Below are 23,991 nucleotides of genomic sequence, written 5' to 3' on the forward strand. Positions count from 1 at the left end.
TGCTTACGCTGCAAATTGTGAGTTTGCCCACATGAAGAAGTCCTGTGACCTATGACAATCCTTTATGGAGTATCCCTGGAAACCCTTACAGTATTAGAGGCTGATCCCCATGAGTGTCTGGCTGTGGCACAACTCAAAGTCCTGCTCTGGGCTTGGCATTGTCAGCAGACAAGTTGAGATTCAGAAAGAGGGGAACTGCTGAGTTGGAGGAGTTACAAGAACGTTTCTCTCCTCTGAGCACTGTCACTGATGCGGTTGCTTCTCTACCACAGTACTACCCGTGCTGTTTAACAAAGAGCTGAAAAACGTAGAGTCTGAGGAAGGGGGAACAGCTGTATTACACTGCGAGATCTCCAAGCCGGATGCCCCTGTTGAGTGGAGAAAAGGAGGGGTGGTCATTCAGCCCAGTGCCAAGTACGAGATGAAGCTGAAAGGCAACGTTGCTGAGCTGACCATCCACGGTGTAGAGCCTGATGACTGTGGGGATTATACCTGTAGCACTGGATACGAGATCACCACAGGTTCTGTGTATGTGCAAGGTAAGGTGAAATGTAGTCGAAATACTCTGATTTCGCCTGGATTTCTTATTCCAAAATCTTTGTGAGTAACTGGCCAAACTTGTCTCAGATGCAAACAGTGGAAAGTTCATTCATTTCTTTCCTGATTTCAGTGACGATATAAACACATCCAGGCTGAGGTTGGAGTAATGTTTATAAGTTAAGGTAGCACAAAGTACCAACTGTTCTGTGTGCCATAGCAGATGGTGGTACTGCAGAAGATCTATTTGCTTGGTAGAGTGATCATAAAAACTACTGCAATTCTTGTTATTACTGATTACAGCTTATATATGTGTTGATATTCTTATTACTTTTTCAAAGCACTGCAAGTAAGCACTTAAATCTTAAGTTCCCTCTCTGCCTCCCACCTCATTCAGTGTCAGAGCTGGTGGTTGCAACTCACAGGAGAGCCAGTCTTGACTTGGTCATGGAATAGAGTTTCCTCCCTGTGAAACAGTGTTTACAGACACACACACTGTGCTCACAGGTGGGTGAAGGATGGAAGGTGGTTTCTAAATCCCTTAAAGAAAAATTTAGCTTTTTTTTCCTGGAACAACATTCCAAGTTTCACTTTCCTGGACTACTTGCACCGTTGCTTGGGCTGGTTCTGCAGGAAGCGACATGTCTATGTTTATGCTTTTGTTTTCCTTTGGCACCTTCTCTTGCTCTTTTATACAGAAGAAGCAGCAGTCATAGTTTCTGGTTTAAAGAACACAGACGTCTTTGTGGGTGACTCAGCCACGTTCACCTGCCAGCTCTCCCACCCAGGTGTGAAGAACGTGCAGTGGTGGCTCGATGGATCTCCCCTTCACAACAACTTTGTGACTGAAATCTCTGAGCAAGACGGGATAATCCACACTTTAACCCTAAATGACGTGGCATGCCATGACTCAGGCACTGTCACCTTCAGAGCTGGGTCTCTTATATCATCAGCTAAATTATTAGTCAAAGGTATTTCGATGTTAGAAAGAAACACATGGCCACCTCTGGACTTGCTCAGTGCGCTAGAGCTTCTGCCTTCCAGGCTACCCTTACTAAATCCCTTCACACTTCTTCCGTGTCCTGCAACCCTCAACTTCTACAAGTCACCATACTCACACCAGACATTCTACAGGTATGACCACAAACATTTTTTTCTGTGGTTCAAGTGAGGAAGGGTTGCAGGACCAGAGCACCTGACATCTAAGTAGAGCTGAACATAAACCACTGTGGTAGCACCTGTTTTTTTTATCCCCTCTTTGGCAGTTTTTATAATATCACAAATATTTTGTAGCTGCTCCATAGCTAGGCTACTGGAACTCAGCTCAGTGCTCTCCCAAGACTGTGGACTGTTCTGTTAATGACTCCAGAGCTCTTCCTGGAAACCAAAGGGTATATGACATTGCAGTTGCACGATGACAAAATGAGACTTGTTTCTTGCCTGCCAGAACAGTAACGGTCATCACTGCACTAACAAAGATTTCTGCTCTGTTGAATAAATATTTTTCTCATTTGGTAAGGGTAGCCATGGGCTGCAAATAACATTGATCTCCAGACTTCATAAAGCAAGCTCCTTCACATCCAGTCCTTTTACAGCCATTGGGAAAAGTTATTATTTTTCAGACAATTATTCCTTATTCCTTGCTTGGAAAAGAGATTTGTACTTATGGAGATATAAAGGGTTAAGAGTTCTTTATTAAAGTCTACCCCCATGTTATAACTGTCTACTGTTAGAGGAATGATCCACAATATGGAATTTTAATTGGAGTCAGTGGTTCATGTCTCCTTCTCCATATAAAGTGTCCTTTGTACATTCAGAAAACTTAAGTCTCTGCAAAGATAAAATGCTGAATTACTTTTTCATGATATCAGAGTGATGTGGCAACAACACAGTGTGCGAACCCCACAGATCCCATGGGCCTTTGGTATAAATTTTGAGTTTCACGTTTGCAAATGCAAAATTTGGTTCTGAGCACTCTAGGCAAAGAAATCCAGTGGACCTAAAACGTAAATAAAAAATAACCATTTATTTATTTATTTATCGCTCAAATAAAAGGCTCCTGAGAAGTTTTCATTTCATGGAATCACAGCATCGTTGATGCTGGAGGGGAACTCTGGAGATAACCTAGTCCAGGCCCGAGCTCATGCTAGTACACATATCTGTGTGGCTATTTTGAGATTCTGTTAAGGCAATATTTCTTTAATGTGGACCTCATTCATGGTAGTGTATGACTGTAACTAGATTAGAATAAAAAAGGTGTTTAAAAAACACCCCAGGTCCACTTTGCTAGATAACATTTGATTTAATAAGAAAGTAAAACACTAGTAAAATTCTAACTGTGCTTGTATTAACAGCCAATTTCACGCCCTTTATTTTGTCCAGAAATTTAAAAATAGGTCTGTCTTCAAGCTAGACATATTTCAGTCTGTCTAGCTATCCATGGCTTGTTCTTTGTCGAGGAACAAGCTGTCTTTCTCACTGTTTCATGTGCCCCATCCTCTTGGTGTAAGGCATGCTTGTAGTTGGATATGTTATATAATAAGTGAAATCTCATGACAGCTTTTCTTGTTGGGCCTTCACAATATCATTGTCCTACAACTGAACGCAATGCAACAATTGCATTCATTTGGTGGCCCAGCATGATGGCATCTTCGTGTATGGATGGGAGGGAAATGGAAAAGGTTGAAGGAGCTGCTATCTTCTTCTGCCCCTCTGAGCAGGGTGAGAACATGTACATGTTAGCCCCTAAATCTTGGGGAGCTTTTTGATGTTCTGCATGGGTTAACAGGGCTATAGAGGTCTTACGAGTCTCCCAGTGGCAAATAGCAATGGGGCAGTGGAACCAAGACACCTTCCTTGTCCAAGACCATAGGTGACATTTGATAAAATATCTACATCTCATCAAAAGAGATTGTATTATACTCCCTAGGTGCACAGATACCTTCTTGCTCCTTCAGATGCCTCCTCTCCATAAACACACATGCAGACACACAGAGAGGTAGACAGAGCCTCAGAGAGCAGGATCAAGCCTTAGAACAAGTTTCCAAACGACGATTGCAAATCTATCTTTGCTTCTCAAAGTCTGCTGGTAGCATCCCTGATGCATCAGTTTCCAGAGGAGCATTCCAGACAGAAGTTCAGTGTAGTTTATTCTGGCTTGGGATCAAAACAACTGTTTGAAAGATAAGGACGTGTTTTATTTTTCTCTGGCTGTCATCTTTTTATGTCCCATTGTAGCCCTATAATTTTTTTGGTGAAGTTGACATAGTTTTGCTGAGAAGAATGTTACAGAGATACTTCAATTTTCAGACTTCATTGAGACTTATCTTTTTAGCATTTATGTTGTCGTTATATCATAGAATCATAGAATCACCAGGTTGGAAAAGACCCACTGGATCATTGAGTCCAACCATTCCTATCAATCACTAAACCATGTCCCTCAGCACCTCGTCCACCCATCTTTTAAACACCTCCAGGGATGGTGACTCAAGCATTATAATATTGCATTTCTTCCTGAAGAATGATTAATGTTTGCTCATACTAGGAGCCTCCAGTAAAGTTTGTTGCATTTTCCTATCGCCACGTGAAGATGAGAGTTATAGGAAAGTGCTCACAGTAGCCACTCCATTGCAGTCCTCTGTCTCATGATTGAGCTCCAACCATGTCCTGTGAAGCAGAACTGTTTCACATCCAGTGCTTCTTGTTCTAGAGGATTCTCTGGGAGAAAAATTAAGCCTGGGGGGAATCCCAGCAGATGCTCTGCACGGAAGTTTATATTCAGGACAATTAGAGCACAAGCCTTAATTGCTGGTGGCCCATTTTCCAGTGTGGCAGTTACATCCTAATGGAGCAGTTTTGCTTCAATCCTGCTTGATGCTGACACAAGCACAGACTAAACTGCTAATCCCCTGTGTGACCAGTCAGCTTCCTGCTTGCACTGTCACTCTGCTTGCTCTTCACAGACTCTCTGCTTGTCAAAACTGTCTGAGTTGCAGTTTCCATGAGGATCCACTAATGCATGTCCCTCCTGACGTGTTGGTTAACAGATCCAACCATTGAAGTGGTCAGTCCCATGCAGGATATAACTGTTGATGAAGATGGCACAGCAGAGTTCATATGCCAATATTCTAGGCCAGTACACGCCATATGGAAGAAAAATGATCAGGAAATACATGCAGATGGGCAGCGAGTGATTATCGATCAGGACTGGAATGTAAGCATGCTAAAAATTAAACCTACGGTACCAGAAGACACTGGAATCTATTCTTGTGAAGCTGAAGGCATAAAAGTGATGGCTACACTTGATGTTCAAGGTGAGGTCTTCCAGCCAAAGAGGAAGACTATAATGGTTTCCAAATAAAAGAGGTGGAAAAATCGTAGCAGCACCTCATAATAAGTGACACAGCAGATATCTGCTCTTTGGTGTTCACTCCAGTATTGATGAGAATGAGAATAGTAGTAGGGAGTTAATGGGAATTGAATATCATAGAATCATAGAATGGTTTGGGCTGGAAGGGACCTCAAAGACCCTCCAGTTCCACCCCCCCTGCTATGGGCAGGGACACCTTCCACTGGATCAGGTTGCTCAAAGCCACATCCAATCTGGGCTTGAACATCTTCAGGGATGGGGCATCCATGACATCCCCTGGGCAACCTGTTCCAGTGCCTCCCCATCCTCACAGTAAAAAGTGTCTTCCTAATATCTAACCTAAATCTCCTCTCTTTCAGAACAAAACCATTCTCCTTCTTCCTATCCCTGCTCTCCCTGATAAAGAGCCTCTCTCTAGCTTTCCTATAGCATTATACTGGAGCTTGGTTCTAATTAACACTCTCTTATTGCACCACTTACACATCATACCTCTTCTACAATAACCAGACCATCCATGCAATGATGCGTCCTGCTGAACTGTTGTGAAATCACAAATGTAATATTGGTCTAAAAGAATAATAATAAGAGCACTTTTTGCAGTCACACAGTTCCTTTTACACACAGTGTGCCTTAAAACCAGTAGCTAATGGATAGTGTGGAATTTCATTTCATTTCCAGCTAAGCTAAGGTAGCTTGGTTTTTTACCTATTTCCAAGACTAATCACTCAGGAATTACCTTCTCACTTGTGACCAGCATTTATGAGAAATTACTGAGAAACAGTAAAGATAACAACAGGGTTAGGATTTTGTATTGATGTTTCTTATTTTTTTCTGCTGTGCATGCAATTCTTGCTTTCGGTCACCGGGTCTATTAGTGTGATCCAAAAGAGCAATGGTTTTGATTTGATTTCTGAATATTTGCGTTTTGTCAGGCAATTATGCCCTCTTGCCTAAGTGGTGTTCTGAGTACAGAAGAAAAAGATAGCATGTCTTATAATATTTTCTACATTGATAAGCACTTTCCATTTTAGGGATTAATGAACATAATCTAAAGCATCCCAGAGGAGGCAGGATTTGCAATTGGCTGCTTTTAGTAGTTAGGGAAACTAGTGCCCCAAAAGTGCACAAATAAACAGGTCAGATTTGTTCGAACAAAATTATTCATTCTCCAAGAGTTTACAACCCCCTCATTGTTCTCCGTAAGTATGAACATTATAAAAGATAGATTTTTTTTTTTAGTAACTCATGGGGTTTTTGCTATTAAATAAATTGTTCAGATTTTTATTTTTCTTAGAACACTTCTGCATCGTGGTTATAGAGATCTAAGCAGCAATATCATAGGGCATTGGTTAATATTGTAGATCATGCTGAACATTAAATGGTATTTGTGTAAACTGTATTTACTCAATCGTGTGTTCCTGCTATTGTGCATGCAATTTCAACATGTAGCGAGTCTAACATGAATTATATTCACATGCACCAGCCCATATGTAATTTTGCATCAGGCTGATTGCTCAGGTACAAATGCCAGCTGATGCATGACTGCGGGCAAATGGAATGTGTAGATACGTGCATGTGTCTGACAACACAATTCCCCACACACGCATGAGGAAATAAACTTAATACGTTATCACAGAGCTTTTGTAATAATTCAACTATGTAAGTATTCAAAATACAGATTTTAACTTTTTGTGTTTTTCCTAGAGGCTGACTCTCTAACTCAGAATACAGTCAATTATGTCTTTGCCAGCTATAATATTCTCTCATATTTGCTGTCCATTAAATGTAGTAAGATTTTATCATGACCTGTTAGTGGATTCACATCTCCCCGGTTATAATAATAATTAAACTGCCTGGGAAATCTCTGGGAAATGTGCCCTGCTGTGGGACAGAAGGAATTTCATGTACTTTATCTTCCTGAGCTACCCCTTCCAATGAACTGTTGGCTGATTCACAAAAACACCAGCATTTTTTAATCTTTACTAGTAAAAACAGAAGTCAGGTTTCTGGAAGAATTCTAGATGAAATACTAGAGATCCTAGAGGTCTGTCATTTGTCAACTATCTCACTACTTAAAGTGTTTTTAAATATAGTATTTTGTTAGGTTGTGGTTGAAATCAACAACTAAACCACAGTTTTCCACACTTTTTCCATCAGCTCTCCAGCAGTGGGAATCATCCAGTGCTCCAAGGATTGTTAATATTCAGATATGCATAGCCAAAAAATTAATGGAGTTTGTTGTCCTTCTTTCTCAGCCAAGAACAGCATTGTCCAGGGCTTGGAGAACGTGGAAGCTGTGGAAGGAGGAGAAGCCCTATTCGAATGCTACCTTTCCAAGCCTGAATGTTACAACTACAACTGGCTGATTGACGATGAACCTGCGAAAACTACAGAAAATGTTGAGATGGTTTATTTTGAAAATGGGCGCAGGCATCTGCTGCTGCTGAAGAACCTAACTCCCCAGGACAGCTGCAGGGTGACTTTCACATGCAGTGATGCAGTGACCTCAGCCTTCCTGACGGTGAAAGGTAACTGAAGCACTTGGGCATGGGATGTCTTAAATTTCTGGTTGGAAAGGACAAATGAACTAGGAAGATAGGATGTAGCAGAGAGGAAAAGTTATGTTTGTTGCTTGCTTCTTACTTAAATCCCCCTCCCACACAATAAACGCATGATTTTTTCAACATTTCCTTTTTTCTTTTTCTCTTGCCATGACACTGATACAAGTAGCATCAATTGGCAATGAGTTAGTAGTAAATGACTGTCTTACGGTTGTCATTGTTCTGATGAGTTGAGTTGTGTTTATCATAGAAACATAGAATTATTAAGGTTGGAAAAGACCTCGAAGATCAGTCCAAAGATCAGCTCAGTACCACTGTGCCATGGCTACATGATTTTGAACACCTCCAGGGAAGAAGACTCCACCATTTCCCTGGGCAGCCTGTTCCAATGCTTGAATACTCATTCAGTAAAGAAATCTTTTCAAATATCTAATCTAAACCTCCCCTGGTGGAAGGTACATCAGGGCTCTAGAAACAACACATCAGCAACAATATTCGCTCTGCATCCTTGTATTCTGTTCACCCCGTGGGGATCAGAGCCCCTTTCACAGTATGAAAACATCTATCCTTGGTCTGTATCTCCATTATGGCTCTCTGCTGCTCGGGAAAGATGTTGCTAGGGTGGGTGTTGTTCCTGAAAGTTTTGGAACGTTTCAGTTACCAATTTTAGGTTCTTTTCTAGTGATGTACATAATGTCCCTTTTAGTGATGTCCTTGGTTTCCAAGGCCTGACCATTCAGAAGTTCAACATAAATATTCTCTTGCCTGCATTTGTTTCTGTAACTGAGGCTTGATTACCTATTTTTATCTACAGGATGGCGCCTGCAGGTTTTGCAGCCTCTCACAGATGTGGAAGTCTCTTTGGGGGAGAAAGCCACATTTACCTGCGTTCTAAGTGAAGCTGTTCCAATTAATGAAGTTGCCTGGTATAGTAATGATGTAGAGATCCAGTCAGATGAGGACTGGGAGGTGCAAGCAGATGGAAACAAATACAAGCTTATTTTGAAAAAAGCTCAACCACATCATTCTGGAGAGGTGACCTTTGCATCCAGGGAAGCAATTACATCAGCCAAGTTATCTGTGATAGGTAAGTGTTTGCTGTTCGAGCCCAGTGGCACTTGAAACATCAGAATTTGGTGTTGAATACCCATATTGAATTCTTTTATCTTTGTACTGATTCTTTTCTTTGCCTTGCTCGTCCCAAGCCAGTGTTCTTAGCTTGAGAAGATGCTGCTGGGCAACTTGTTCTTTGACCAGAAGCAGTTCATCTTATCAGAAGAAAATTATATCAGGCTAGTGATGGTAGAGATGTTCACCAGCTCTTTTTAGCTGCGTCCTCCTGTAAAATGTAACATAGAATGTAATGGAAATCAATTTACTCAGAGTTCAACATTACCCTCAGCAAATGTGGGTATGGAAGAGAGCTGAACTAGAGTGCAGATGGAAAGATTATCCATGGTAGCAGAGAATCCTTTGAAATCGGCTATTGTTCTCGAGTGCAGGACAACCAGCATTGCAGATCAATGAGCTGCATATTAAAATCTTCATTTTAATGGGTGATCTCTTGGGTGAGATCCAAGAAACACCCATCTCGTACTTCAGAGATACAAGAGTGAATAGCTCTTGGAGTAATTCACAAGCAGAAAAGATGATAGTTGCTTAATTCAGGTTAGACTGAATCTCATCAATGTCCAATCCAGCACCTAAGGTCTGACTCCTTCCCAGCATGGGAAAGGTGGGTCACCCAGCTGTGGTCATGCCAACAGAACCACAGTAATTGGTATGAGACAATTGCAATGGTTTTTATAGCTGTACACTATAACTGAGATCTTCAAAAGCCACTGATTGAAAATCCCTCTTAAATTATTACCTGCCTGTCTGAGGAATTCTGAGACTTTGAGAGATCCCTTACATCTTCCAATCATTTCCACAAAAGGATTTGTTGTTGATGGTTTTAAAACACTGCTACCTTATTTTGGGCACCTACATTTTCGGAATTGTAAAATACTATCATCATGAATACCCATGGTATTATATAAAAAATTTGGCTGAAAATAGAGGAAATAAGCTTATATATTACATGGAAATGGAATTTTTTATGCGTCCAGAATTAAAGAACAGGCTGTTGACCTTATTTGCCTTTAATTTGCTGGACTACTATATCATGGCAGGTCATTTACTTAGTAAATGCCTTGAACTTGAAGACTAAACAAATTCTTTCTGTCTTCTAAGCCAAAGCGTAAATTAGGTGAGGAACATTTTCCAGTGAAGTGAATATGACCGTCAGTAACCAGTCTGGTAGGACACTACTCCATTCCCACTATGTATTTATTTGTTATTGCTTGATACTGTGATGTATATAGCAATTACACAGAAAATTGGATGATTTGCTATTACATTATGAGAGTTACTCTGTAGTTTAAAGATAACTTGATAATTTGATATCCAGTAAGGTTAGACCTGAACTGAGTAATATCAAAGCCCAAACGTAGCAGGAAAACGTTGCAATATTATGTGACATCAAGTAACAGAGAGGACAGCTGAATAATGAATGTTTATCCATTAACAGTCTTCTGCTTCCTTCTCCTTGCTTGTAAAAGCTCTTGGTTGTTTTGTTATAAAGCATAATTGCTCATGTCATACATCATAAGACCTCTGTTGTGCCTTCAGCCCACCCTGATCCGCCCGAAGAACCAGAAGTTTTAAGTAAGAACAGTCACTCTGTAACTCTGTCTTGGTACAAGCCGCTGAGTGACGGCGGTTGTGACATCCTAGGCTACAACGTGGAGAGGAAAGTCCCAGGTATTGGCTGGCAGTCATGCAGCAAGGGCATTATCCAAAACACAGAGTTTATGGTGGATGATCTCACCCCAGATGAATCCTACAGATTCCGCGTCTCAGCTATAAACAAAGTTGGGGCCAGCGAGCCGGTGCACTTCCCTCAGACGGTGCGGCTAGGTGAGAAAGGAGAAATGTCCCCATGGAGGACTGCAAGCTGCTGTAGACCTTGTTTCGCATGGCATGCCTGCTTCACCCAGTCCAGGTATCTCCTGGAAACGTTCACTCTGCAGCATCTTTCAGTGCTTTGCTGCCAACACAATAGAGGAAAAAAAGCTTGGAAAATTTGTTCTGGACTGCTGCAAACAAAACCTGCTGTGTTGTCAGTGCTCAACTTTTCTCCAAGCTGCATCAAGCTGTCTTGCAGCCTGCACTGCATCCTTGTATTCTCCAGTCACCAGGAGTTCATTTTCTGGTAGGGTTAGGATGGAATGAGTTAAAAGGGGCATGCTGGGATGCATTTGGGATAACCAACACCCTGGTATCAATGCAGAGGGTGGACAGTGTTGTCTTCTTCACCCATCTTTCTCTTTCATTGTCTTATTTGCATTATTTTTTTACAATAACCCCCACAAAGAAGTGCTGGAGGACACAGTTCCTTCCATCTATGTTGGTGAAACTTTGGAAGCTACAATGGGATGGAGAGCCACTCCATCAATCTTCCTTTTCTTGCAACTCTTTGAGCAACAGCTGAGTGCCCAATAAATTCCTCAAAGCGAGATTAACAAAACCCAATATCTTCTTTTGCATAAGACTCGGACATGCAACGATGTTCTTGAAACGAAACAACTGGTGGTGCTGGTCCCTGATAAGTCTGTATATACTGACTTCATCTACAACAAACCCAAAGCATTTTAGGAGTGGTTCCCTCACCTTGGTGCAACATGTAGAGGTGTAGATCATGCTCAGGAGTGTGATGCTTTGGGGAGCTAAGCTGTGTGCTTTACATCCCAGTCAACATCTCTGCATTTAAAGCTTTTGTTTTGAGTTCACTTTGAGCATTGCTGTACAAACGGCTTGTCATTGTCAAGCCTCCTTCCAAAGTGAAGAAGATTCAGAGAACTCTTATTTTTAATTTCTTTCCACTTTGTGAGAATTTTTAAACTCTTCCTAAGCTATTGTAAATATATATATATTTACGTTTGGGGTTTTTTTGCTTTCACGACTAGGATGATTGCTGCATTCAATAATATCTTTTCATTTTTATTCCTTTTATTGTTTCTTTCTTGTCTTACCTCAGAACTTCTTCACTTCTAAACATTAAGATCTGCTAGAATTTATAAGACTGCTTGAATATTGATGATGGGTAAATGAAGATCAACAGATAAACACAGGAATGTGAAAAAATGCAAGCACTTTTGCATGCATATATTTAAATGGATGTAGTTTAACCTCTGCAAGAGCTCGTACAGTTATTTTGGTGTTATCAATGGAAGTACAAATGTTGGATGCTGCCTGTGACTTTTATTCCTTTGTTTGTCTATAGCATCCAACAAATCTATGAATGGAGGATGGGGCACTTGAATACTTTATAGAGTGATTTGGAGTGTGTTAAAGCTGGGTTATTATATGTTATTTGTGTTAATTCACTTTATTTTCTGTAATTACAGAGCCTGCAGTTACAGTCACCCATCCTTTGGTGGGAGGATCAGTCTCAGAAGGGGAGGTGGCACGCTTGGAGTGCAAATTATCAAATGAAACTGAAGAGAAAGTGAGATGGTTCAAAGGAAAAGAACAAATACAAACTGGAGGGAGATACGAAATCCTTTCTGATGGAAAAAAGCAGATACTCATTATTCATGCATTTAAACCTGAAGATCAGGATACCTACACCTGTATAGTTTCTCCAGAAGTCAAGTCTGTTGCCAGCTTATGTCTTGAAGGTACAGACACTATATTCCTGTGATGTCAAATTAGTTCTGTTTACGGACATCCAGGGGCAGCTCCACTGCTTGGATTGGAATTAATTTTCTCTTACAAGCTGTGCCTAAAATCCACAAGGAATTGTTATCTTCCTGTTTAGTATTGGCCAGTACCTTTCAGAATCCCTAACAGCTTCGAGCTGCTCAGATAAGATTTTCCTGATTCTGATTTTTAAGGTGGGATACAGTTGCTTCTATGCAGGTCTCTGGTGCCTTTTGAGATATCCTAGGGTGTACTCCCTGGCCTTAAGCTACCACTTCAGAAAGTGAGGGCTTTTTTTTTATATTCTGCATAGTATCCGCCAGTTCCATGTCCCGGACATCCCAAATGGCTTTGAGTTATAGTGCTTAGGAAGTTGAATTGTGCCCTGTAGGGGGGTTCAGTTCCCCCAGTGCCATTGGGACACTTTGTGATATCATCCCTGGCCAGTATCTCCTTCTCCAGAGAGACCCAGATCACTTGTAGGTCCTGTCTTGTATTTGAGAGCCTTGAGCATCTCAAATGGCACTGGGTGCTATGCAAAGGCAAGTCAATGTGTCCAGAGGGTGAGTCTCTTCAGACTTACTCACATCTAAACAGGCAGGGGCCTCCACGGGAGGTTTGAGTCTCAGCTCCCACTATAGCCAATGGAGATCTATTCAAGAAAGTCAGTGAAGCCCTGTCTAGCTGAAAAATACAATGAGCTTGAATAGCTTTCCAGGCTCCACCAACACTCTTAGCTAGATATCGATTCAACTGCAACATTTTAAAAAGTTTGAAATTTATTTATTCGGTTCAAATGTATGAGGGAAAAAAAAGCTAGACCATGTTTTAAGTGCATGCGTAGAATCACAGGAAAAGATTTCTGAAAACAGTGTAGTCCACTCTCTTGCTCAAAGAAGAGTCTCCTAGAACAAATTGCCCAGGACCATGCCCAGTCATATTAAATTCACATTTTGTTCTCAATAGAAATCATAGGATCATAGAATAGTTTGGGTTGGAAGGGACCTTAAAGATGATCTAGTTCCAACACACCTGCCATGAGCAGAGACACGTCCTGCTAGATCAGGCTGCCCAAAATGTTTAGTTAAATGCCACTGACAGTTTTCTGCCCAGACTTTGGAATAACATTTCTATGTGCTTACTCAGGACTTACTCACAGAATTTGTCTTTCAACATCTTAACAATTTCATTCTCCTCAGTTCCCACAGCGACAATGTTAAAAGAGATCGCCAAGGAAACACCCCCTGCGAAGCAACCAGAAGAGATGGTGGATGGCAATGTCCAGCCCAGCTTACCCCCTGAAGCTGCTCAGGAAGGAGATCTTCACCTCCTGTGGGAAGCTCTAGCCAAGAAACGCCGGATGAGCCGGGAGCCCACCTTGGATTCTATCAGTGAGGTGCCTGAAGAGGACGAGAAGCTTCAGAAGTTGAGGAAGGAGGAAGCAGAAATGTCTCACTATTACTCAGAGGAGTACTCCACATGCGATGAGCTGGCTAGGACAGGAGAAGCAGATTTCTCTTTCACAAGCTCAGATGACGAGTCTAGAGCTGGGACTCCTTCACTGGTGAACTACCTCAAGAAAGCCGGGAAGAAAAGTGTCAGTGTTACTACCAAGGTTCAATCCACCTCTACAGGCAAATTATGGAAACAGTGGGAGAAAACCAGTGTGGAAACTGTTGTGGCTGCTCCAAGTACTAAGCCAGTTGAACCAGAACTACCAGATTTAGATGATCCTTCCATGAACAAGGCCGCTGTGAAGATCCAGGCTGCTTTCAAAGGATACAAAGTCAGGAAAGAAATCAAGCAACAAGAATGTCCAGTATTCACGGAGACCTTCAAAGATTTCTCAGGTGAGCCTGGAAGCACTCTTCACCTTGAGTGCGTGGCCCACAGCAAAACTGACATGAAAGTCCGTTGGCTGAAAGATGGGGAAGAGCTTTCAGATGGTCGCTATTATCACATAGACAATTACAGTGATGGGACCTGCTCTTTGATTATCACTGGACTGGATAGGAAAGATGCAGGTAAATACACCTGTGAGGCATCCAATAAATTTGGAAAGGTTTCACACAGTGCTAAGGTGGTTATTGGCACTCAAGAACTTCCAGTTCCTCAGAAGGAGAAGAAAGAGAAACAAAGCACTGACAGTGAAACAGAGAGCTCATCTGGCAGTGAGCTTGACGATGCTTTCCGTAAAGCAGGAAGGAGACTTCATCGACTCTTCAGGGCCAAGATCTCGACAGAGATATCTGATGTGGAGGAAGAGCTCTTTGTCAGCGCAGATGAAGGGGACATAGAGGTAGTTGACCATCAGACGTATCGTGAGGATGATCAGTACATCTACATCAAGTTTGAAATCTTGTCTGAGGCAAAATCTGCAGCCACTCGATTCAGAGAGATGTTTGGTGCCTTGGGAATTCCTGTGGAGATTGACATTTTGGAACAAGGCCCTAAAAAAATTGAATTACGTATTGGGAAAGCCACACCACCCACCCAGGGGAAGTTTGCACCACCAGTAGCAAGACCCCCACCACCCTTGCTGACTTCTGATACAGGTTGGTGAAACAAACTTATTTATTCTATGGAAAAGATAGCTGGAGCAATTAGAATGTTATCCTTTCACTCTGCTTCCAAAAAAAAAATCCCTTTGGTTTTCATTTGATGAAGATATTTTCCTGGAAATTTTGCACTTTTGGACATTTTTAGTCTTTCTCATTTTGAGGGAGAAGAGGGAGATGAGAGATGAAGAGGCAAAGTATTGACTTATCTACAAAACAGCTTTGCACAATAGAAGCATCCCTTACTACAGTAACATGGCCGTAAATGCTATGATTATCATACTTAAATCAATGAAAACTTAAATCAATTTCAGAAATGTCCTGAGGGGAAGAAAAGGCAATTTTGCAAGGAGAGGAACAAAGACAATACTTAGTTTGCAGCTGTGATATTGCAGTGCTTACGATGTTATGGAATATTTTCATAGTGTTTGCCAGGAGTTTGTTCTTGACTGTTATAGAGAAAAGATACTGCTCTGCAATTTAAAATCTAAAAGCCTGAAGTCGTCAGGCACTGGGGAGCAGTGTTCTTAACATGCATCTTTCAACACAGCTGAGTTTTTCCTTTCTTCTCTCTTATCTACCCTGACTTTAGCTCCCATGTTCATAACCGAGCTCCAAAACCAAGAGGTGCAAGATGGATATCCAGTCAGCTTTGACTGCATTGTCATTGGCAAACCACTCCCTACGGTTCGCTGGTTCAAGGATGGGAAAGCTATTGAAGAAGATGATCATTACATGATTAACGAGGACCAGGAAGGATGCCACCAGCTGATCATCACAGCTGTGGTCCCCACTGACATGGGAGTTTACCGTTGTCTTGCTGAAAACAGCATAGGAGTTGCTTCAACCAAGGCTGAGCTTCGAGTGGACTGTAAGTTTCAATCACTGTAAAAAAATCAAAAGAAAAGGGTCCTCCTCAGAGGTGGATAAGTATTTTTCCAAGAAAAACACTGTTTACATTTAAAAACAGCATTCAAAGCCCGCAAAATATTTCACTTGCAAACCTCTTGGGTTCATTTGGATTTTGCCAGCAGGAAAGCAAGGCTTGGAGAAAAGCTTCCCAATAAAACAGAAGTATTTTCCATAATGCACAGTCATATGGGATCCCTCTGCATTAGCAATGTGAAACTGGACTGCCAGACTCTCAAATTAGCGGGTAAACTATAATTACAGTGAGAAAAATAGTTTCAAAGCTTGTATTATAAAAAACACTTCTTTTTTTCCATTTAACAGTGACCAGCACTGACTATGAGACAGCAGCAGATGCAACAGAGACGTCCTCTTACTACAGTGCTAAAGAATATATTTCAAGGTAAAATATTGAATCCTAGCTGTTTTTAACTTCTGGCTTTATCAAATCAATACATATGTTTATATCAAGCTTGATTTTTCTACATCCAGAAGGGCCAATTTAATGTCATAAAGGAACAGCCAGACCAGCTGAGACTGAATAACTGCAACAGCTGGATGTTTTTCATGCGTAAATTTGCTCTAGGCTAGCCTGGATATTTCTTCATGGTATGACTCCATGCTTTTAATGTCATGTGGTTCTGGATCTGTTGTCGTGATGACAAGACCTGCATACTGAATTAACCTAAAACAGGTGATTCTGATTCCTAACTCTTTTCTGGCTTGATGACTTTCTTCTTTCTAACTCTAATTGCTTCTTAGCCGAGAACAAGAGGAATCTACCACCGAGGAGGAGCAGTTGCCCCAGATCTTTGATGAGCTTCATGATATTCATGTGGCACCTGGAGCACCACTGGCTAAATTTCACCTAAAGGTGAAAGGTGAGGGGAATCCACAGCTCTGTCACTTGTTCTGCTTTTGTTATCAGGTTAACGTGCTGGACAAGGTTTTCTGATGTGCTTTTCTGCAGCTGTGACCCCAATCTGTGCATCTTGTATCATGTTTGCACAATCCAGCTAGAAAAATTTGTTCATGCTGATGAGCATTGACTTTTGCAGCAGACTCAGGCAGATTAAGTGTCTTATTCTGTGTCTATGTCTTCAGGCATAATTACAGGCATATGATTGTTAAAACTGGGTCCTGTAATACTCTGAGCACATTAACTATGGAGAAGTAATAAGGAATTAAAAAAAATAGCGAGAGCATCCTTTATTGTCTTTAGTTGAGGAAATAGTCCTGGACTTGCTTTACTCTGAGCAGGGGTTGCTGCTACAACCTGAAAACTGCAAAAACATCCTCCTAATGTTGACTGTGGTAGGGAGAGGTAGGGATTCTCCTGTTTTCTCTGATTGCTACCTATGAAAATGATAAGAACTGGTTTGGGTTTAACTTTTATCTTTTCACACGTTGAAAATCAGACCTTAGTGTTACCTTTCCAGCCTGGAAGGCATTTGCACATGCAGCCAATCTGGGTAGTGCCAGAAACTGGAGAGACAGGAAAGAACTTCTAGCAGATAAATAGAATTTAATGAATTTGCAGCCATTCCTAATTGGGTAAATCCTTGAAACAGCAGCCCTGGGCAGAGCTGAGGACTCCTTGGCTCCTGCTCAGGATGATTTGCCTGTTTGGAGATGCTCCCAAATTGATGTTGCCAATGCATTGTGTTCTCCATGTCTGTAACTGCTCCTTGCAGGGTACCCACATCCTCGTCTCTATTGGTTCAAAAATGGAGAGCCATTAAAGGCCTCGGATCGCATCCTGAAGACCGATAAACAGGAATTCCACTCACTAGAAATTCATGATGTCACTAAGGCAGATGCTGGCCAGTACTCAATATTTGTCATCAACTCTGCTGGTTCTGCATATTCATCAGCCAGACTGGTAGTCAAAGGTTTGTATTGGACTATTTTTGACACCACTTTTCTCTATTCCGAGGATGTTTGCATTATATATAGTTATTTTTCTTGAAAAAGCCTACCAAGGTAAGTCAAGTGAGGTGGGGAAGTTTGTAGATAAAAGATAACATGCTTTAATCTTGTTTCACTTATAAAATTACTGTGTTCTCAAGATGACACAAGCCACGTCTCTAGGGTCTGACTGTTGTCTCATAAACATACATTTTATTCCTGCCTAGCTTCATTAGCTTTAATGGTTCATTATATTAAAACCGAGGGCCATACATAAATCATAACAACATTTCTGCGTAATATCTTGTGCAAGGAGTAATACCTTGGAGTCACCTTGTGTTTCTTCACCTTATGGACAGAAAGATATTTGTACTTGTCATTCTGTTTTTTCTCCTTGTGTTACAGATCCTGATGAGAAAGAAAAGCCAGCAGAAACAGGTGAGAGAACCCATAGCAAGTGATAACAGAACCTCTAGGAATTTTTTGGTAGTCAAAACTCACATAGAAGGTGTCACCATGATTCATCACTAATGTTATTTTCAGATTCCCATGAGCTGCTGATACCACCAAGGTTCCTAGAAAGATTTACTAATAAAAAGGTGAAAAAAGGAGCAAGCATCACATTATCTGTAAAAGTTGAAGGTAAGTGGATAGACATCTTGCCTCTCCACCTAACAGTTAAGTTAAATAACTTCATGGCACATTCTAGACTCTCTAGACTGATTGTAACTTTATCTCTTGTATCTGAAACCTGGAACTCTACTTCTAAATTTGTAGAAGAATTTATGTGCTTTACAGAAAAGCATCTTATTCATCTTCACCTCCATTTTCCTGTATGTAAAAGCAGGGATAATAACACTAGTTTCATGAGGATGTGTTGATTAACAGCTTTGGGCTTACAAAAACTTGATGTCCTTATGAGTGTGCTGTAGAAAGATTTGTGTTCCTTTATAGCATATTATGCCTGTTAGTGTTGGAAATGCATCAGGAAAGAGATCAAAATAGCATTTATTCACAGCATGGTTCATAATTGTAAGGCAAGAACACCATTAGGAAAAATAAAGCTCATTACATTGGTTTTCCTTTAGGACATCCACCACCAACTATTACTTGGCTGAAAGAAGAGTCTCGGGAAGACATTCTGTGGATCAAACCAGACACTCCTGGCTATAAACTTGCCAGTTCAAATATGCATCACAGTCTAATCCTGTTGGATGTTAAAAAGAAGTACAGCGGAGCTTATACATGCATTGCTACCAACAAGGTTGGCCAGTCCATCTGCACCGCCATCCTGGAAGTTGCAGATGGTAAATCTTTGTTATGATACAAACACATTCTCTATGTTGCCTTTCGTACAGTGCCTAAGAGATAAATAAGTGTGATTGATAGGAAAATTAATTTAATCACTACTGAAAAAAAAGCATTATTCCAAGAATAGCCATGATTTTGCTTGCCTTGCAAATGATGTTTAAATTTCTGAACCTATTGTGGATTAACAGCAGCATCTTTTCTGTATAAACAGAAGACAAATCTAAGGAACAACCCAATTAAGCACGAAGGGAAAAGGAAGAAAAGCAATGTATAGTCACTAGAAAAAAAATCACCATTTTAAATATTATTTTGAATGCTTCACGGTACTTAGCTATTTTTCATTTTAGAATCGCCTCAAGGTAGCTAGAGTTATTTGATTCCCCTTTTTTTGCAGAGCTTTCCAGGGTCTCTCCAGGCACAATTCATTCCATTAAGATAGGGGACAAGCAAATATAGCCTGGGAGTAGAGGCAGCACTGTGAAGGACCCCATTTTTCTGTTATCTTTCCTCACATCTGACATTTTTCCTGAAAAAAGAGCTACAGGAGCATAGCTAGAGCAGTGTAGAGAAATGGGGCTGTCATACATCTACATAAAGATGAGGAAGAGCAAACTAATTGTGTGTAAGTGGGAGTTTTTATCCTAGGTCAAGAGCTGCTAGCAGGGCGTATTCAATATTCCAGTGTTCCCAGTAATCCATATCTAGAAAATGTGCCTACATTAAATATATAAAAAGAACATTCTCTGCTTACTGTCCTCTAATGATAAACCCTAATCTTGCAGTGAAAGAGGCTGAAGTTCTGACCCAGGAGCGTGTGATGGTGTCAGAAGCCATCATGACCACACTGGGGTAAGTGGTTGGTGACCCACATTGAAGTGGAGCATTGCTGGTGCCACTCTGCAGAAGTTCCAATGACTCACTTCTAGGCAGTGTTCACTTTAGACAGTTTATGTCATGACTTATGGCATTCATGCCTCAGCAACAGAGTTAAAATAGTTTAAGGTCCTAGGATGAAAAGTGCTATGAATACTCTAACCATTTATGCTTGATCATCAGGGAGGACAGGAATAAGGACAAAAAAAAAAACCCTAAAAATTGGGTAGGTGGTATAAAATGCTACTGTTTCATCTCCTGAGCAGAACGTCAAAAAAAAATGACAGAGTCAAGGTTTGACTGTTACTTGCCAACATTGAAATATACTTGATTCTTCACAGAAAAAGACATAGATGAAAACGGTCTGCTCATAAACCACTTGTTTACAAATACAGCTGAAGAATGTCCTCTTCAATTTGCCATTTAGGCTTGTGTACTAGGCAAATACAGTCTGAAAAGCAGTATCCTTCTGAACACGTATTAGTTTCTAGAATATGTCCAGCCTAAAAGACTTGACCAATAGTCTTCTGGAACATGAAGAAGGTGAAGAAAGCTATTGTGTGAATTCAGCTACCCTACTGCAGCTTCTCCCAAGGATGTGCCCAGGCTTTCTTAGGCATACTTAGTGATATATAGTTTATCATGCATCACATAAAGTGAGCTTGCTCCTGCTTCCTTTGTACTAACAGGGAATTAAGGCAGATTGGGTTAGAATGATAAAATCATAGAATGGTTTGGGTTGGAAGAGACCTTAAAGGTCATCCATTTCCAACCTGCCTGCCATGGGCAGGGATGCCTCCCATTGGATCAGGCTGCTCCCCCACCCAACATATGTTTGAAAACTTCCAGGGAGGAGGCATCCACTGCTCTCCTGGGCAACCTGTGCCAGCGCCTTAACATGCTCGTGATGAAGAATTTCTTCCTAATGTCTAATCTAAATCTTCTCCCTTCCAATTTAAAGCCATTCCCTCCCATTCTATCACTACATGCCCTTGTAAAAAAGTCCCTTCCCAAACTTCTTGTGGGTCCTCTTCAGATAAGGTGTCCCTGGAGCGTTCTCAACAACCCCAACAAGCCAAGGTTGTGCAATGAAGATTTATACCCTGCCTCCAAATAAAGCCCAGGAATAGCAGTGATGTTGATTTCAGGACATTAGCATCCTAACAGAGCTGTAGTCTTGGGAAACACTACAAGCTCTATTCATCAGATGCAAGCAAATGCCAGTAGTTCACATATGTGAAGCCATTTTTACTCAGTGTTGACAGTATAGCATCCTTCCGCTTTTCTGCTGGAATGAATTAATGAGGTGCTGGTAAAAGTGTAGGTGTAGCAAGGGTCTTTTTGGACCTCAAAGTTGCTGCAGTACCAGTAGACAACTCGCTTCCCCAACACATGGGCATCTTGATGTGATGGGAACAGATCTCTTGGCAGGTCCCAGCATCTGCATATTCTCCAATCTTTGGGTTTGTGGTGAGCACAGAAAACTGTCTGAGACTACAGATCCCACTTCACATAATGTTTCCATCTATAATAATTTTATTTCAGTGTCAGATGAGAATAAAGTCCCAGTAGCACCTAAGAGATGGAGGCTACTCTATTCTGCTACCCACTCCCTGAGCAGCTGGGTCATCTCAAGCTATATGAGGGTCAGGAATAAGGAGAATTATCAGATAGGGTGTAACTCAAGGTTTAAGACACCCAAGTGTTTCTGTGCCCAAGCGAGCCACATGGTCCAGTTCTCGTTTCTTACAGTGGCCTTGGTGAGTATTGGTTACCAGCACCTGCAGTCCAGACCAGAGTCCTAGTCTAGATATTCCCAGCCTTCTGAGAAGGAAGAGGTCTTTCTCATTTAGCTCTCCTTACTGTGTATTTTAGTTTAGCTTTTAATTCTGCATTACTCTTTCTTTTTCAGAGATATTCATCCCTCTGAAGCAAGAGAAGGTAATAAAGGCTATTTTTCTCTCTCATACTCTTGCTTTTCACACCTGCAGTTGAGATTGTCTGTGTATTTTGTGATTACTACCTACTTTTGTCTTATTTTCTTGAAACTGTCTGAAATGTTGGAACTTTTCAAGACTGGTCTGGGTTCCAGGGTGAATTATTTGGATGAAATGTGAAGAAGTACAGTTTTAAAAGCTGGGAAAGTGAAGAAAATTAGATCTTCCTACCACAGAAACTTTTGTTACTTAAAAAAAAAGAATAGTTTCTAATGATATTGTCTGCTTAATAGAACATTCTCTCTTTTCCAGGAAACCTTGAAGCTGGTAGAGAAGGTGTACCCAAAAGCCCTATTTCATTAGCTGATGTTGGCTCAGAAGAGTTCTTCCAAAAACTCACCTCACGTATCTCAGAAATGGTATCTGCAAAAATAAGTCAGGGTAAGCAACCTGGCAAACAAAACTTTACTAGTGTGGAAAACTCTGCAATATGTTTTTAGGTATCGTTTGGACTTTACACATCAATGAGATTTATGAAACAGATCTTGAAGCAGTCATCCTACATAAACAATGAACATGCAAAAATGTTTAGGAGTAATTATTTTTTGTAAGAGCCCATCCAAACCACATGTCTTAGTCGACATTTTCGAAGGAGAAATACAGTTATGGCAATAAACTGAGATGGCTTGTGTCGATTTTATACACACGATATTTAATTAAGGAAGCTGGATTAACTTTAAGCTTTAGAGTGGAGGGCAAGTTGTAAAAATGGAAGCGTATTTTGAATGCTTTAGGTATTTTGAGCTCCTTAGATATTCATCCATCCAAAGTCTGAAAACAATCCTGTTTTGAAGACTTCCCATCTTCAAGTTTTAGCTCACAATGGGATTTTAGAATCAAGCTGAGTCTGAAAACTGTGTGCAGCTGTATAGTAGTCAAATGATTTGTTGAATTAAATGAAAAATCCTGGTTTGTGTATCATATACTGATTATCTTGTCATAAAGTTTTATCTTGAAGCAAAAATAGAGGAATTACCTCCTCTACAAATATTCTTGCAGTGCAGTAGGCAATATGTGCAGTAGACACCTAACCTTAGGTATTAAAACATCCCAATTAATTATTTAATCCTAAATATCAACAGATCACACTAAATACTACAAATGTTTTTCCTAGGGAATGTTTTTTTTTTATGAAATGAAAAATTATTACACATACGGTTCACGTTCAGATTTGAGATCATTATTTCATACTTTGCTGTCACTCTGCTTTTTAGCTACACTTCGAGTGCCAGGTGCAGAAAGTGATGATGAATCAAAGACTCCCTCTGCATCTCCTCGCCATGGGAGATCCAGACCTTCATCCATTGCTCAAGAGTCCTCCTCTGAATCTGAAGATGGGGATTCCAGAGGAGAGGTATAGTATCTTTACAGACAAGTTTGACACAAGAAAACTTTCCTGACAACAACCAGTCTTCTAGGGTTTAAGAACCTCCACTCACTTCACTTTAGTAGGTATATTTCATAGTTAAATATTGGGTCTGTGATAGAGAGCACAGAGAATGAAATTCTGATGCTCACTGTGTGACTTTGAACAAGTTGTTCAAGTTCCCATTGTCAAAACATGCCCGTTATTTGTCACCTTTTGCTTTCATGGCTGACCTTCAGAAAGTGTGTGATTTAGTTAGCTTTGGATAAAATTAATCAGAAGAATTTTATTGAGAAGTTCTTACTGAGAAAAACGAGAATTTGGTAAAAATTAGAATTTTTCTGAATGTTCACTTAAAACATTTCCTAAAACAATCCCCAAAATTAAATCTTTGGCAATGTTGATATACTTGGATATTTTCAGGACCACTCTTTGTTTTCCTTTCCAAATTTCACCATTCAGTGTCATAAATCGAAAACACCTCAGACGGTTTTGAAAATGTGACCTGAGCCGCCTTGAGACTTAGTTTTCCTCTTACAAAAAGCAAGAGGTGATTCTCTTTGGAGAAAAAAAACCCAAACATTAAACACAGATAAGCACTGATGTTCTTTTTTCAAAGCACAAAATAACTGTTGTTTCATGCATGCAGATCTTTGATGTCTACATGGTCACAGCTGACTATGTGCCTGCTGCACCTGACAAGGAGACCATCACTTTGAAGGAAGGTCAATACGTGGAAGTCCTTGATTCAGCTCATCCTCTGAAGTGGCTGGTCAGGACTAAACCCACAAAATCTAGCCCCTCTCGACAGGGCTGGGTATCTCCAGCTTATCTGGACAAGAAGTTAAAGGTGACTGAT

At 40.7% G+C, this 23,991-nt stretch overlaps 2 protein-coding genes across 2 annotated transcripts in view; one reads left to right on the forward strand and one right to left on the reverse strand.

The window, feature by feature from the left end:
- The window catches only part of C6H1orf35 (chromosome 6 C1orf35 homolog), a 404,048-nt gene that overhangs the window by 245,730 nt on the left and 134,327 nt on the right, over positions 1-23,991 (reverse strand). The window lies entirely within an intron of this gene.
- OBSCN (obscurin, cytoskeletal calmodulin and titin-interacting RhoGEF) overlaps positions 1-23,991 on the forward strand; it is a 202,336-nt gene that overhangs the window by 115,797 nt on the left and 62,548 nt on the right. The window contains exons 65-84 of the mRNA XM_069859115.1: positions 273-539; positions 1,236-1,508; positions 4,584-4,850; positions 7,162-7,434; positions 8,282-8,554; positions 10,138-10,425; positions 11,916-12,188; positions 13,410-14,765; positions 15,361-15,639; positions 16,002-16,080; positions 16,440-16,558; positions 17,372-17,569; positions 17,991-18,023; positions 18,129-18,227; positions 18,674-18,892; positions 19,679-19,745; positions 21,682-21,710; positions 22,019-22,147; positions 22,981-23,120; positions 23,782-23,982. Of these exons, the coding sequence (XP_069715216.1) occupies positions 273-539; positions 1,236-1,508; positions 4,584-4,850; positions 7,162-7,434; positions 8,282-8,554; positions 10,138-10,425; positions 11,916-12,188; positions 13,410-14,765; positions 15,361-15,639; positions 16,002-16,080; positions 16,440-16,558; positions 17,372-17,569; positions 17,991-18,023; positions 18,129-18,227; positions 18,674-18,892; positions 19,679-19,745; positions 21,682-21,710; positions 22,019-22,147; positions 22,981-23,120; positions 23,782-23,982 (4,862 nt within the window). The remainder of the gene's footprint in view (positions 1-272; positions 540-1,235; positions 1,509-4,583; positions 4,851-7,161; positions 7,435-8,281; positions 8,555-10,137; positions 10,426-11,915; positions 12,189-13,409; positions 14,766-15,360; positions 15,640-16,001; positions 16,081-16,439; positions 16,559-17,371; positions 17,570-17,990; positions 18,024-18,128; positions 18,228-18,673; positions 18,893-19,678; positions 19,746-21,681; positions 21,711-22,018; positions 22,148-22,980; positions 23,121-23,781; positions 23,983-23,991) is intronic.

This window comes from Phaenicophaeus curvirostris, chromosome 6 (genome assembly GCF_032191515.1).
Source record: "Phaenicophaeus curvirostris isolate KB17595 chromosome 6, BPBGC_Pcur_1.0, whole genome shotgun sequence".
NCBI lineage: Eukaryota > Metazoa > Chordata > Aves > Cuculiformes > Cuculidae > Phaenicophaeus > Phaenicophaeus curvirostris.